The sequence below is a fragment of the Anarhichas minor genome, unplaced genomic scaffold, assembly GCF_050575085.1.
Source record: "Anarhichas minor isolate MPS153535 unplaced genomic scaffold, ASM5057508v1 ptg000010l, whole genome shotgun sequence".
Taxonomy (NCBI): Eukaryota; Metazoa; Chordata; class Actinopteri; order Perciformes; family Anarhichadidae; genus Anarhichas; species Anarhichas minor.
In genome coordinates, this window is record NW_027466456.1 from 12,005,001 (window position 1) to 12,019,846 (window position 14,846).

Below are 14,846 nucleotides of genomic sequence, written 5' to 3' on the forward strand. Positions count from 1 at the left end.
TACTGTGATGGCAATCAGCCGTCTGACTACATACATACACACACACATACGGTTCCTGTTTTTAAAAAAGGGGAAGCTGATGGTGTTTCTGTGTTTTTTGTAATCTACATAGATGTCAACACCTCCTGAAGGTTCAACAAGCTCACTCCATTATTTTCTGTGAAATATGAGAACATACCCAGAGAGATTGCGACAGGCTGGCGTAATGAGGAAATGACCAGAGCCATCCTGTCCCTACCGTCCAAGCCAGCTCTCTCAATCTTTGGGGAGCTGCCACACTGAGCCCAGAAGAGTAGCCTGAGGAAACAGACGCGGCGGATGACAAAATGCTTGTTTTGCGGCAACATTCTTGCTTCATAATGTTTTTGAAGGTTCTTCTGTAAATTCATATTTCTTGCATTTGTGCTTTTATGTGTATTTTCCATTTTGTGAAACACATTGTATGGCACCTTTTCTATGAAATGTGCTGTATACAAGTTGTCTTATTGTTGTCATTATTTAAGGATAGCGGAGGCTCTATGTTTTAAAACCCAGGTAGGGAAATTATTGTAAAGTTATTCAGACTAAGCTGTTTTTTTCCCCCCCAAGTTGCCAAACAAATAGCTCTTTAACAAAGAAAAAAGAGATAAATGACTAAGCTAAAACTCAAACTAACCTGAACCCATGTTGTTGGACCTGAATGTATTTGAGTTGAGAACAAGAAGTGTAGCTTTCATTACTGTGCAGCTGCCATCTGTTGTATGTATTACCATGTATCATATTGCCCTTCCCTGAAGGAAGTCCGGTGTCTAACCACCTCTTACTGTAAGTGATGTTAAAGCAAACATAATCCGAAGATCATGACGAAACAATATGTCATTGCAGCTAAAGTGTTTAACAGTCCTGCTGATTTCAATACACTGAACCTCCTTGATGATGCTGTTAGCAGTAAACACCTGGGTCCTACCCTTGGAGAGGATCCACAGCCACCGCAGAAGGCTTATCCAATCCCGTGATGAGCAGACGCTGAGCCGAACCGTCCAGCAGGCCAACGTTAACAGAACCGCTCTCCATACTGGTCCAGTAGAGGAGCTGGTGGATCCAGTCCACAGCCAGGCCCGACGCTGAACCTTGAAATTTCAGCACCAACACCGAATCCTCCGTCTTTCCATCCACAGAGACTCTGAAAAACATCAGGGGTGAAAGAAACATGTATATAAAAAACAAAACATGGTTTGCAATCCATCCAAATACTGAGTAAGACAATACATGACTGCAACCTTCAATGGGTTACTTCATCTCTTCCCATTCGGATTAACTTTAGAGCAAAATGCAACTCACTACTACAAACCTCGGCGTTTGTTTTTTATTCAGCTTTTGATCCAGACTGAAATACCTTTTTCTATTATCCATTTATTTAAGTTACTGGATGGATTGAGACATTGTTTACAGATATTCATGTCCCCCAGAGGATGAAGCCTAATGACTTGGGTGATCCCTTGACTTTCCATCTATTACCACCATCAGGTCAAAATGTACACGTTTGCTTCCGTTAATGACCAAATAGTAGGAAAGTAGTAGGAAAAGGACATGGGGGGCTTATAATACATAATTAAACATTTAGAATTGTTGGTGGTTTACACTCAAGTTATTTTGTCGGGGTGGTGGTGAAAAAAGTTTCTCTGGAGCCTCGCTGTCAATTAAAGCTCCTACAAAGAAAATCGGAATCTGCAAAAATCGGAATCTGCAGGTCAGACTTTATCTAATAATCAGTTTTTTGTGGCAACATACACATACGATGACTCTTCCCATCTTGATGTGCACAACCTGAATTTCCCACCGAGTCCTTTCATTAGATGAATCTGTTGGTTGAAATTTTAAAAGGATTTTCAGTTAAACTGAAATGAATTCATTCCCAGAAGGGAATTTTGTCTGCGGAATCAAATGATTCACGTGCGTAACAACGCAGAGACACTATGTTAGCAGGATTATCAATCGCCCTTTAAATTCTTATCAGTGAACAATTATATTAAAAGAAAAACTGAAGCACAAATAACCAGGACTTTGCATCTCTTTATCTGTAGGAGCTGAGATTATAAGATCAGATAGAGACCTTGTCTGAAAGCTTTACGTCGGTGAAATAAAACAGAGGCAATAATAATAATAATAATAATAATAATAAGAAGAATAACAGAGGGAGGAGTGAAATGGTTGATCTTGATTCATCTATCTATTTAACTTGTTCTTTGTTCGGTTATCACATTAAAATTGTATCTATGGGCCAGCTGAAGTGGGCCGGGCATCTGTTCAGGATGTGTCCTGGAGGTCTACCGGAAATGCTTTCAGTCAGACAGCATTTTTCGTAACCGTGTCAGAATAATGGAATTTACTATCCGCGCTCAAAAATTAAATATCTTTCAGTTGAAGCTGTGGCTCATTAATAATCAACAAGTCACAATATTATTGGTTTTCTCGGCTGCAATCTTGCTGTGTGTCTTGATCCCTCTCTGTTATTCCTCTTATTTGAATTCTTATGTATTGGTGGAGGTGCACTGTACTATAATGTGCATATTTATTATGTTCTGTATATGAAGAGATATGTTGTCTTGTTCTCCGATTCCCTTTTAACCATCTAACCAGGGACAACATACTCTACAGACAATAAGCCATGTCCAAAATAAAAATATAGTAAATAAATGTCCCCTGCGGAGGTAATCCAGTCATGTCCAGCAATGAAGAGACCCAGAAGACCTTGGATGAGTTATATACCTGATCTGCCTGGGGTAAGTTTTGGATGCCCCAGGAGGAGCAGGATAAATGTACGGAGAACACGTTGTCTGGGTTATCTCGTTTATCCTACTGCCACAGCGGCCCATAGTCACATAAGTGGTGGATAATTAATGGATGGATGGATTATTCCCATTTGCATCAAGGATGTGTGCTTTTAACAGGAGTTGCAACTGTCACATACCTCAAGCATTGCTTTGGCTTTGTACGGTAATATAAAGCGGTGTTTCGGTGGCTTCAGCTCCACTCGGTTACCTGTATACGGAGCCTTGTCCTTGCCGAGCCCAGTACAGTGTTCGGTTGGAGGCCAAAGCCGCCACTGGCCCTGGTCCTGATAGATGTGGAGCTGGTTCCCTGTACTCAGAGCCAGTGGTGCTTATCCAACGTATTCCTTTAGAAGAGGTGAAAACCAGCTGAGCCCCATCCCCTGGAAGGACACACAGAAAGAACACACAGTTGTTCTCGTGTCATGCCTGAAGATGTCCTGAGCTGATGCTTGTGTCTTCACACAAGAAATAAACTAAATTCCCTTTTTTTCCAAACGAGTATCAAACTAACATTTTTGACGAGTGGCAATGAGGCGAGCGGCTTTAAAAAGTGGAACAAGTAGCTAAACTATATGGAATTAAAGTGGAAAATTAAAGCAGCCCAACCTGTAAGCCAGTGTCAAATAACACTTTAACAGAAGAATATGAAGGAGTGTGGACACTTTGAAGTTCATGGTTTGACGTCATATCAAAATAATAGTCCTCTCCTGAGGACTCTGATGCTTGTTCAATAACGAGGTCTCTAGTTGAATGAATGATGTTGGCTAATATGTTTGTTCAGCCACACTAGCTCACACTGTAAATGAGTCAAAGTGTATTTAGGTGGAACAGGTCCTGATTAACACTAAACCAGAAAAAGCTTGCTTCATGCCACAGATCAAATACAAGTTAATGTGCAAACATGTATTCTGTTGAGTTCTTATACAAACATCATGACCTCGAGCATTCATGGTTGTGCTCCCAGCAGTGGGAAACCAACCCTTCACACCATGTGCTCTGTTCATCGTGTGTTGGAGCCATAATGTGGTTTTGTTGTTTTCTTTTATCTTTGAGGGAAACTCAAGGTGAATTTAGACATGCAGTTCTGACATTGAACACGGGGTGGCACATTGACATTAAAGTGCATATAGGCAAGTGCCTGGTGATGAGAATCAGGTGTGTGTGTGTGGACGGGAAGCTAACCGTTTTTTGACCGTGTCAGCCAATGTGTCAGCGTGGCGTGTCAAGGTGTTGCATTATCCCGTCGTGGAGTATCCTGTGGTGTTCTTGGACAATGCTGATTTAACGACATGGTGTCAATGTGCAACTGAATAAATGGAGAAAAAAGCATATCTCAAGAAGATATTCAGTTTCTGCAAGTTTTAAAGGGAAGAATCCAGCAGAACGAGTGCGGCCACTTTGAGATGCCCCTTCCCTTCAGAGCACGTCCTCACCTCCCTGACAACAAGAAGCTTGCCCTAGTCCGGCTGAAGCACCGTAAAAGGAAACTTGACAGAGATCCTAAATTCAGGAATGACGATTTGAGATTTATGGAAGGTGTCTTCAAGGATGGCGATGCAGAGAGAGCAGACAAACCTGAGAAGATTAGGGTAGTTTTTGACTGCTCTGCAAAGTATGAAGGCACTGCCTTGAATGACCATCTGCTAACAGGACCGGATCTTACAAATGGAATGACTGGAGTGCTCTGCCGGTTCCGTAAACATCCCATTGCAGTCACGTGTGATGTGGAAGAAATGTTCCACAGGTTCCACGTTAGCAAGGAAGACCGAGATTATCTGCGGTTCCTGTGGTGGGAAAATGGAGATACCAACTCGGAACCTAGAGAGTATCGTATGAAAGTTCACCTCTTCGGAGCATCATCATCTCCAAGCTGCGCCAATAATGGCATAAAGCATCTGGCCGGCCAAAACGAGCAAGAGTTTCCATCAGCAGCTAGCTTTATCAGAAAGCATTTCTATGTAGACGATGGCCTCATAAGCTTGGAATCCGTTGACATAGCAGTCAAACTGGTGAAAGAAACCCAAGTGGTCTGTGCTAAAGGGAAGTTACACCTTCACAAGTTCATTTCCAATATCCGAGAGGTAATGGAGTCCATCTGTGTCACTGAGCGTGCTGTTGAAGTGAAGAATGTGGATCTCAACTACGACGATCTTCCAGTGCAAAGAGTGTTGGAAGTAAGGTGGGACATAGAAGGATTTCTGCCTCCATTCATCCTTCAAGGAAAGAGGGTACTACAACAGATGTGTCAGAAGGGCATCAGTTGGGATGAACCACTGCCCAGTGAATTGAAGCCAAGGTGGGAGAGTTGGGTGAAGGACTTGGGAAACCTTGAAAATATTCAGATCCCAAGATGCTTTACTCCTGAAAACTTTGGAAAGGTCCTGAAAGTTGAACTGCATCACTTTTCAGATGCTAGCAGTCAAGGCTATGGTCAGTGTTCATATATAAGATTGGTAAGTGAAGATAAGGTGGGCTGCACCTTGATCATGGGCAAAGCAAGAGTTGCACCCACAAAAATAGTCACCATACCAAGACTAGAGCTAACTGCAGCAGTGATCTCTGCTGCTCTGACCAATATGCTAAAGGAAGAGCTAGAGCTCAGCATTGATGGAGAGTACTTTTGGACAGATTCACAAGTAGACCTAGGGCATATCAACAACGAAGCTCGAAGGTTCCATGTCTTCGTCGCAAACCGTGTCCAGAGAATTCGGGAAACCACCAACCCAGGACATTGGTACTACGTCGACACAGGGGAGAACCCTGCTGATCATGCCTCAAGCTAGCAGAGCTGATCAATTCAAACTGCCTCACAGAGTTTCTATGGCAAAGGGAAGTAGTTACAAACAACGAAACTACAGAGCTTCTGGTTTAATCAGTCAGTGATCAGTTATCTACTCTCTAGCTTAGTAAAGTAAGTTACTATTTACCCTATGGCTGTGGAGAACAGTGTTCTTCATTAATAACATTCTACTGTGTTGTGGTATAGAGTTAATAAATTGTTATTCAACTACGTTGCTAAATTTTCAGATGTTCCAATGTGTCAGCGTGGCGTGTCAAGGTGTTGCATTATCCTGTCGTGGAGTATCCTGTGGTGTTCTTGGACAATGCTGATTTAACGACATGGTGTCAATGTGCAACTGAATAAATGGATCAACAGATCGAAAGAGACGCAGCGCACTGTGTAGCTGACGCTGATCGGCGTATTAACTTTGCCATGACAACACCGGAAGTTGACTTCCGCGATTTGTATTATTATTAGTTTATTTCTGCAATTATAATACATGTTATGTTTACTGTAATTTTGGGTACCTTGTGTTAAACTCATTATCGTTTTGCCCTTGTTTCACTGATGATGATAGACGAGCTTTTGTTGTTGTAACATGACTATTACCCCGGAAGTTAAACGGAGCTCAGAAAGACGACAAATGGCGGGTGAAACCAGCGAACCTTTTCTTTCCCGTCATGTTATTCTCCTGCTGGTCTACCAGGCGAACACGGTAAAGCTTATTAAGTTAACTGATTAAAGTACTGTTATACTTGTTGTAGGTGATGAGACAGAGTATTTGTTTCTTTGTTGTTTGTACATGAAGCTATTTTGTGTCTTCTAGTTTTCACGGTGTTCCATGAGAGGACAATAATAAACGTGAACATCAGTAAGAAGCGTGGACTCTTTTATGACCAGTGTGGATACACACTGGACAGTGAATTCTTTGGCATAGAACACGTGTCCGAACAAGTTCTCCCGTTCGCCCCCCAGTGGCTTGAACATAAAATTGGATATTGTTAAAGTCAATACATCGTGTTTTGAGGGACATTAGGAGCACGTTTATTGAAAATGGATTCAACAATGCAAAAATTCTATGTTGTTATTAAACTAGACAGAGACGAGAAGCATAAGATTATTCCAGTTTGAGAGACTCTCTTTCCCAGCTCAAGCTTCCTGTTGTGCACGCACTGTATTTTCATATCCCATGAGATCATCCCATGATACAATCAAATATGATTCAGGGATTTTCTCAAAAAATTAGTCTGGGATAGGCAAATTGTTAAAAATAGTCATGTAGTCTGCACATAGTCTTATCTGTTGGTCCTGTGATAACATGGTGACCTGTGCAGGCAGCACTCTGTGTCCTGGTCAGTGTATTCTGGAAAAGATGCATACTGTGTTACAGTTCAGACAGCAGCGCAATAAAATACAGAAAAAGTCATGCTGCCTCGATTCTGACTTGTATTTTCCTCCTCCATTCATTCCATCCTACTAACCCAGGCTCTCTGTGGTAAGAGAAACAACTTTTATGTCAGTGGCAGGTTACCAGACGTTCTGATCATTTGTTTCTCACCTTTGGCCTTGCACTCTCTGGTTGTCGGGTTTATCTGGTAGTCCTTGTTGCAGTCACAGGAGAGGCTGCCGTTCGTGTGAACACAGAGCTGATCGCAGACGTCGCTCTCCAGGCACGCGTCGACCTCTAGGCGAAAGAACGGACATTTGAAAAAGAGTTTCAAGGATGCAGCATAGGAATATGTTCAAAACAGTGTACAGTGTAAAATGGTGCAGGTCAGGACACATCTTTATAACTGGTGATGTCAAACTGGTACCAAGCTGCTCCATCAGGCTGCCACTCACCCTCACACTCGCTGTCCCCGACCAGCTTCATGTGGTTGGGGCAGTCACAGTGGAAACCCAGCGGCTGGTCAACACACCGATGAGAGCAGCCGCCATTATTGACCCGACACTCGTTCTGATCTGCAAAAAAAACAATCATTACATCACCATCAGTGGATTCATACAAGGACAGCATGAGAAATGTGAAGATTTGTTTTGTTCGTGCTCACGTACAGAACGTTGTTTTGAGTTACATGCATGGCTTCCCAAATGACAAATTGTTCTCAGGTGGGTTGAAAACAATTTATTGTTAAATGAAACAAACATAAGATAAAAAAAAATTTAAAAAAAGCAACGGAGACATCTACATGTTGATAAACCGTCTGGGTCTACAACCGCATTTTTGTTTTGGTAAGGTACATTTTGAATTATTATTATAGCAACACCTCTTTTTCTAAGATTCATGACGCAGAAAATATCTAATATGTTTCTTGCAGAAGGCAAAAGATGGAGTTCATCCAAGTAAGAGGACTTTGGCGTTGACATTTTTAAACTATTCAAATGTTAGTTTCACGAGTTGTTGTGCAGTCCTCTGGGATGGACCTCCTCTTTGCATAATTAACGTAGCGAGTTTCTCTTTTGGCAAACTTTTGACTCACTATGGTGCGATGGAGGATTTGTTAATTCATCCAGCCGTTTTGAGAAATGTCACTTCTCTCTTAAGTGTCTAGTTTCAGGCCAGAGTGCAGAAAGGAACCAAACACACAACCTACCACAGTGTTGTAGCCAAAACCACCTAAACCAGGACCAAGTCATGACCAAGACCACGGTGTGTCGAGACCAAGAAAAGACCAAGACGTGGTTGGGTTGAGACCAAGTCAAGACCAGACCAAGTCCCACTGCATGACACACTTCAGATAAACTATGGAACATGCAAACTATAGTCACGACACGTTTCCCTTAAAAACACCCACAGAAACAAAATAAGGGTTATTCTTCATTCCCCTCTTTTATTGCCATATGCTAGTATATTGTGTATGTATAGTATACTACTAGTATACTATGATAAAATACTCACTGACCTACACCTCAGCAGAGTAGATTACAACAAAAACACCCTCATCAGATGTTGACTTGCATTTGAGAAAAAAGAATTAAGCATAAATAAATAAATAATGCTGATTGCATAATAGAAAAGTCTTTTCTTATTTATTAAATGTGGAAAACAAAAAGCTACCAAACATTTGGTTTTTAACCACAAGCAGATTCACAGCCTGATGACAGTGTCTGCCGTTTGTTTGTTAAATGATTTGTGAGTGGAAAAAATGTAGAGTACCACAAGTATGCTCTGTGATCAAGGATGAGACTAATGGACTAATCATTTCAGCTGTAGTACACATGCGCTCCCTATCACAAAAACGCAAATGTATTCCCCATGTGGTGTTTTTCAACCAACGACTCCGGCATCGATCACACAAAAAGTTCTCTTTGACTTAGCAATTCTGAACTCGGTAATATCACTTGACCTGTCGAGAGTTCTCTGTTATTACTGAAAACTGTTTTCTCCACCCAACTCCCAACCAAAGACAAGTCCAGAAATATGTACGCATCTCGTTTTTGTGGCACTTCCTAAAGAAACAGATTAGTTAATAACCTCGTAATAGACGTTAACAGCCTGTGGATCTGTGTCGCAAGATGCTGGAAGCCCTTCTTTAAAAGCCAAGGTGCAGTATGGAGCGGTGCCACATTGCCCTCTGCTGGCTGATTAGTAAAATCAAGTACCACATGTGGGCGCTCGACTACAGTATGCGTTTGTTAAAACATCTCTTTCCAAAACCACAAAGGAAAGGCGTTCATAAGACATTGGAACCTGGCAGCAGCGATTTGTTCTCAGCCACAGCAGCATTGAAGTATGTACGCATCAGTATGTCAGCATGCAACAGAAGCGCTCTGAAACCTTCTCCCCTCCACAACGTTCTACCTCTGTTGCTTTCTTGGGAACGACCGAGGGCAACAGCATGAATAACTTTGAGGAGGGACCGTCAGAAATTGTGCTCCGTTATCTTCACTTGAACGATTACGAACGTTGGCTCGGACGCTGTCGTTGGGTGATGAAGACCTGGCGTGTGGTCCGTGTTCTAGTTCATCCGAAAGCTGTTGGATTGTGTCGAGATCAGGAGCAGAAAAGTTCCTCCATACCAAACTGGGAAAACCATTTATTTATGGCTTTGTGCACGGTGGCATTGTGACGATGGAACAAGAAAGGGCCTTCACCAATTTGTTTGTATGCAGTACTATTAACATTTCCCTTATTGGGTTTAATAGCCCAAACCATGTAGAAACAGCCTCAGACCCAAAGTACAAAAAAAGTATTTGGACAAGATTGTCTACATACTTTTGTATCGTGCACTATGATACTGATTTTCTTTTGTTTTGCGAATTCAAGGATGAGAAGTGAAGCCGTGTCACTCACCACAGTTGTCTTCGTCGCTGCCATCAGAGCAGTCTGGTGAGAGGTCACACCTCCAGCTCTGGCGGATGCACTGCCCATCTCCACACTGAAACTCAGACGGCTTGCACGTGCGAGAGGTCTGCGGGAGCGGCCGGGACAAACCGCACAACTGTCGAGCCTCGTCCCGGCCGTCTCTGCAGTCGGTTCGCCCATCGCACAGCTGGTTTCTGGACAGACAGATGTCAGACGGCCCGCAGGAGAAGGAGGAGTCCGGGGCGGTGCAGTTCTGGCAGGAAGCCTCGTCGCTCCAGTCGCCACAGTCGTCCACGCCATTACAACGCAAATGTGGAGCTATACACCGTCTGCTGCGGCAGGCAAATTCATCTTTCTTACACAAGAAGTGACCTGTGAAGAGAGAGAGAGTCACAAGTTACGTCAATAATAAAGTATCGAGCCAGTGAAATGTTCATTCAGACCACTAGCATTACCAGAAACATCAGGGCTTCCCACTTCTAATTTCCGTTGAGTGTTTCAGTTTGTAATGCATCTCTAATAGCAGTCTCGGAGCAACTCAAGAGAGCAACCAAATTAAATGTGCGACGTCAGAGAGAACTACGTTGAGGAAAAGATAAAAAAATAATATGAAAATAAGTTTGGTGGGGGCGAATGTATATGGGAAGGCTAATGAATCACAATACATGTTTTCATCACAACCAGCCGTCTAATGGGTCCATCGCATGAGTTCATAAGCAATAAGAAAGATCACAACCATCCAGATCTTCAGCTTGGTTTAATGTGAGCAATATTAAGAAAAATGCTCTTTCAGGGTATATGAAGTTTTGTATATATATATATATCTATCTATATATATATATATATATATATGTATCTATATATATATATATATATATATCTATATATATATATATATGTATCTATATATATATATATATATATCTATATATATATATATATATATATATAGTGACCGTTGCTTCCCAATAAAAAATGTCACTAATGTTTGTTCTGACGCGTGCCATAAATAACAAAGTCCAGTTTCGAATATAGGCATTTTATTTCTCACATAATCAGAGTTCACCACTTTCTCTTCAGTTATCCATTTTCTCCATAAAACTAATAAATCATAACATTTGCATTCGTTAAATCTTCACGGTCAAAAACTGTTTGCTTCTACCTATTAGCAACAACCTGTGTCCAATGACCCCACTGATTATATTCCCTGTGGCCAGGATCACACCGGCACTACGCCCCCATGTGGTGGGAGGTTGTACAAAAACTAAAACAACAAAATGGCTCTTACAATATATATATACTGTATATTTTACAATAGTACATTTTCAAGAGTATCAACGGAAAAAGCAGTCAGAAATGTGTTTTATGAATAATTCAGCAAATCACATTGGAGCAGTGATTTTATAAAAAAGTCAATATTGTCATGATGCAGTTCTGCAGACTGTTTACAATATTACCAAAAATGTCCTTGTACACCCATAATTACTAAACTTACTATCTCTTTATTCTAATCTGAATGAACTTGCATTGCTCTGTGATCGACAACAGATCATTTCCTCTTGCAATCATCCATTTGCTCTTTTCTCACTGCATCCCAGTAAAACCACAATCTGCTGCACTTCTGAGTGGAACAAAGTAAATCCTGTTCCCTTCCTACATTTTCCTGGCTGCCATTCAAACCAGCGACTTTCAGGTCTCACGTCTCAAGCAACACTGCTAATATTCATACCTGCTGGCATTCCTCACATCAACAGTGTTTATGTTTGTTCACTTTCTCCTGCAGGCTTTTTACTTTCCTAACGTTACACAGCTTGTGGTTCATGCAACACCAAATCCCTCCGGAATTCAATTTCAAAGTCTGTAATTACTTCATCAGGATTATTAGACAGAAATATGCAACGGTATTTTTGCCCACACAGACGAGTCGGTTATAATCAGCTCACACTGCATTACACCATATACTGTATGTTGAGTAAGACATGTGTAGGTAAAAGGGCTACACAGTAGTTAGAGATGGTGATTGTGTGAACCTTTGTGTTGGTGAAGCCACTGATAGAGCAGATAATCACCTTTGATCAACAGGTCACCAGCCAGTGTGGACATGTCAGTGTGTGAGTTTTAGGAAAAGTGTATAAATTCAAAGTACAGTGAATCCTTATGACGGTGCAAGGTAACCATACTTCTGTTACCTATTGTCATTTGTTTTGATGTCTGTCTTTTTACCTTTACCATTGTCAAAACAATCATCCATCTGTTTATCAGCCTCTCTCTCTCTCTCTCTCTCAAAGGAAGGGAAGTGCTAGTTAGAAAATCCCTTGTGTTAATGCATCAGTTAGACGTTGAGGTGTTTGCATGGAGAAGCAGGATTCTGTATTTATGCCCCATGTATCTTGTACAACTTTCTGTGTGCGACTTATTTTTTATCAAATCACATTTTTAACTATCCATTCATATATATCCATTCTACTGTTCAATGTTATATTTAAGGAAATCGTAGCTCTTGTTTTATTTCACTCTATAAATCTTACAGAGATACCGTGTACGTATTTTTATACTGCCTTGCTTTTCTTGTACCTCTGAAGCCTTTTCGTGAATTGCCTTGTTGTTAAAATGAATCTGCCTTTCCTTGTCTCAAATTACGACACAACTATCAAGAAGTGCCATTTTTGGGGGGGTTTGGTTTATGCTACTTATGTGTGTGTATTGTGTGCGGTTGTGGATTGGAACATGTCAACAATGTTCTCACCACAGCGATGTTCGTCTGAGCCGTCCTCACAGTCTGCATGACCGTCACACACACTCGGTCTCGGGATGCACGAGCCATCGATGCACCTGAACTCCAGCTGCTGGTGGCAGGCGAAAGGTGAACGAGCTGCAGCACCTGAGACTCCTACAAACAGACGATTTACTGTTACCATGCAGAGAGTCAGACAGTCAAAGGCATCACAAAGGACAATATAACAATTCCATAACAGACAAAAGGATACGTCTTGTATGCTGTGTTTTATAAAAAAAAACATTATAATGTTGTCAAGACACAAACAAAAAAAATATCATATGCCAAAGAACAAAAAGACGTGATCATCCAATGATCATACATTGTGACATAGGTCATGTGGTGACATAAAGCCTGTAAAAAGGTAATCCTGAAGTTATTTAATAAATTATCAAAATAAAGCTTATTTTCTTCACTTGAATTACATCACATTTTCTGAAACTGGATAAATAACCTGCTCAAAATGCGATTCCAATAATCTATCTCAGAGCTCATGCTCCAACTTGTCCTCATTGAGTTTACAGAGCTACACCGACACAGCTTCACTTACAAATGTCTGTAATTATTCTTATTTAATTTAGATATGCAAGTATTATGTATATATTATATAGCATACCCATATACACCTGAAAATGCAGATATGTAACAATGCACTGCAAAGGAGTCAGTTAACATCCGCAACAGAGATTAAGAATAACACCCTTCGTTTTTAATCTTTCTCCTTTTATTCGCAAATTTCGCACATATATTTCACAGAAATAAAAAAGAGAGGGTTCAGACAGGCTTCCTGTAACGTTGTATTTGTTAAGAAACACGGAAAGCACTTGTAATGTTCTCCTGTTTGCATGGTAAACGGACCTCATTCAAACTGACAGGTCTGCTCGACTGTGAACTCCCACTCAGTACGCCCCTCCATTTAAAATACTAATAACACTTAATCCAAGCAGCTCTTTAATGCCGCACAACCACAAGTAACGTCAGCAGCTTACCCCAAATATGACACCAGCTCAAAGGCGTGAGCAGAAGCAGTAAACGTCCAAGGTGTCCCATGCTCGATGTCCTCCACAGTTGTATCGCTCGCTCGCACGCGGCGCAGAATTATGACGCAAGAGTTGTCTGTAGGTTGAATGAGAAGTTGTTACGGTGACGGTCGAGGAAGTTTAAAATATATTAATATCGCCTCTGCCGTTCACTTGTCATTTATTTTATTCATTTATGTTATTTGTTTCGTTGACGTCGAATATTTTGCCGTCGTAGTTCACCTTTTTAAAATAAATTGGATCGTGTTTTAATTAGTTAAGAATTACGTTTAGTTTCCTAAACGTCTTTTAGTGTTCACTGAAATGCAGCTGAGTGGGCCAGCATGGCCTTGAAAAACGTTTTCTGGTACCAAATATTATAGCATATAAATACACAACGTCTTGGATCTAAAAATCCTGTTTCACCTTATAGCGTGTATTGTTAGGTAACTGTAGTCACTTATCAGTGTGTGTAAATGTCTGCACCCATCACAGCTGCTTCCAATCGCGTTAGCTGATTAAACTAAAGTCTGAACATGCTCTCACCTGTTGAGAAGATAAATTTAAATAATCTGGGCAGGTGTGTTGATGCTTAAATCTTACCTTGCAGCTGTATTAAAGTCTGTAGTTTGAAGATTATAGTGTCTCAAACTTTACTTTTAGACATTTGGGACAAATAAAAACACCCATTGGATATTAGCGGGTCGTTAAACTAAAGGTAGGATTGTAAACCCAATGTGTACTGACTCCAACCTCACTGATAAATACTTACTCAGAAATCTATTTTCTAAATATATATATTTAAGTGTTATTTCAGTTACATGGGACATGACCCAGGGTCAAACTCACAGACAACCAAAACACTTTAAAATAACAAGCATTCCCTTTAATGGACCCTCTGGCAGGTTCATCATTCAATTCTCAAACCTGATGATAGTTTTAAATGTCAAAGATACTTAATATGTCAAATACAAGGGAATTCAATTATCAGACCGATGCATGAGACCTCCTGATTTTGTATTTCATGTAATGGGAGTTACATAGTCCTCCCTGCTATTAGACTCACCTCCCACAGTATTTTTTAAACTATTTTAAATTGCAGCTAATCTATTCACATAGTTGTCACTGATGATTCAAAATCTATTTCATA

General features: G+C 40.9%; 1 protein-coding gene across 2 annotated transcripts in view; it reads right to left on the reverse strand.

The window, feature by feature from the left end:
- LOC142946702 (low-density lipoprotein receptor-related protein 8-like) overlaps positions 1-13,793 on the reverse strand; it is a 20,760-nt gene extending 6,967 nt beyond the window's left edge. For both annotated transcript variants that reach the window (XM_076088163.1, XM_076088162.1), the window contains exons 1-8: positions 13,667-13,793; positions 12,648-12,791; positions 9,890-10,273; positions 7,438-7,557; positions 7,154-7,279; positions 3,022-3,193; positions 947-1,162; positions 179-297 (exon numbers count right to left, since the gene is read on the reverse strand). In XM_076088163.1, the coding sequence (XP_075944278.1) occupies positions 179-297; positions 947-1,162; positions 3,022-3,193; positions 7,154-7,279; positions 7,438-7,557; positions 9,890-10,273; positions 12,648-12,791; positions 13,667-13,727 (1,342 nt within the window). In that variant the 5' untranslated portion in view covers positions 13,728-13,793. The remainder of the gene's footprint in view (positions 1-178; positions 298-946; positions 1,163-3,021; positions 3,194-7,153; positions 7,280-7,437; positions 7,558-9,889; positions 10,274-12,647; positions 12,792-13,666) is intronic.
- Positions 13,794-14,846: the final 1,053 nt, after the last annotated feature.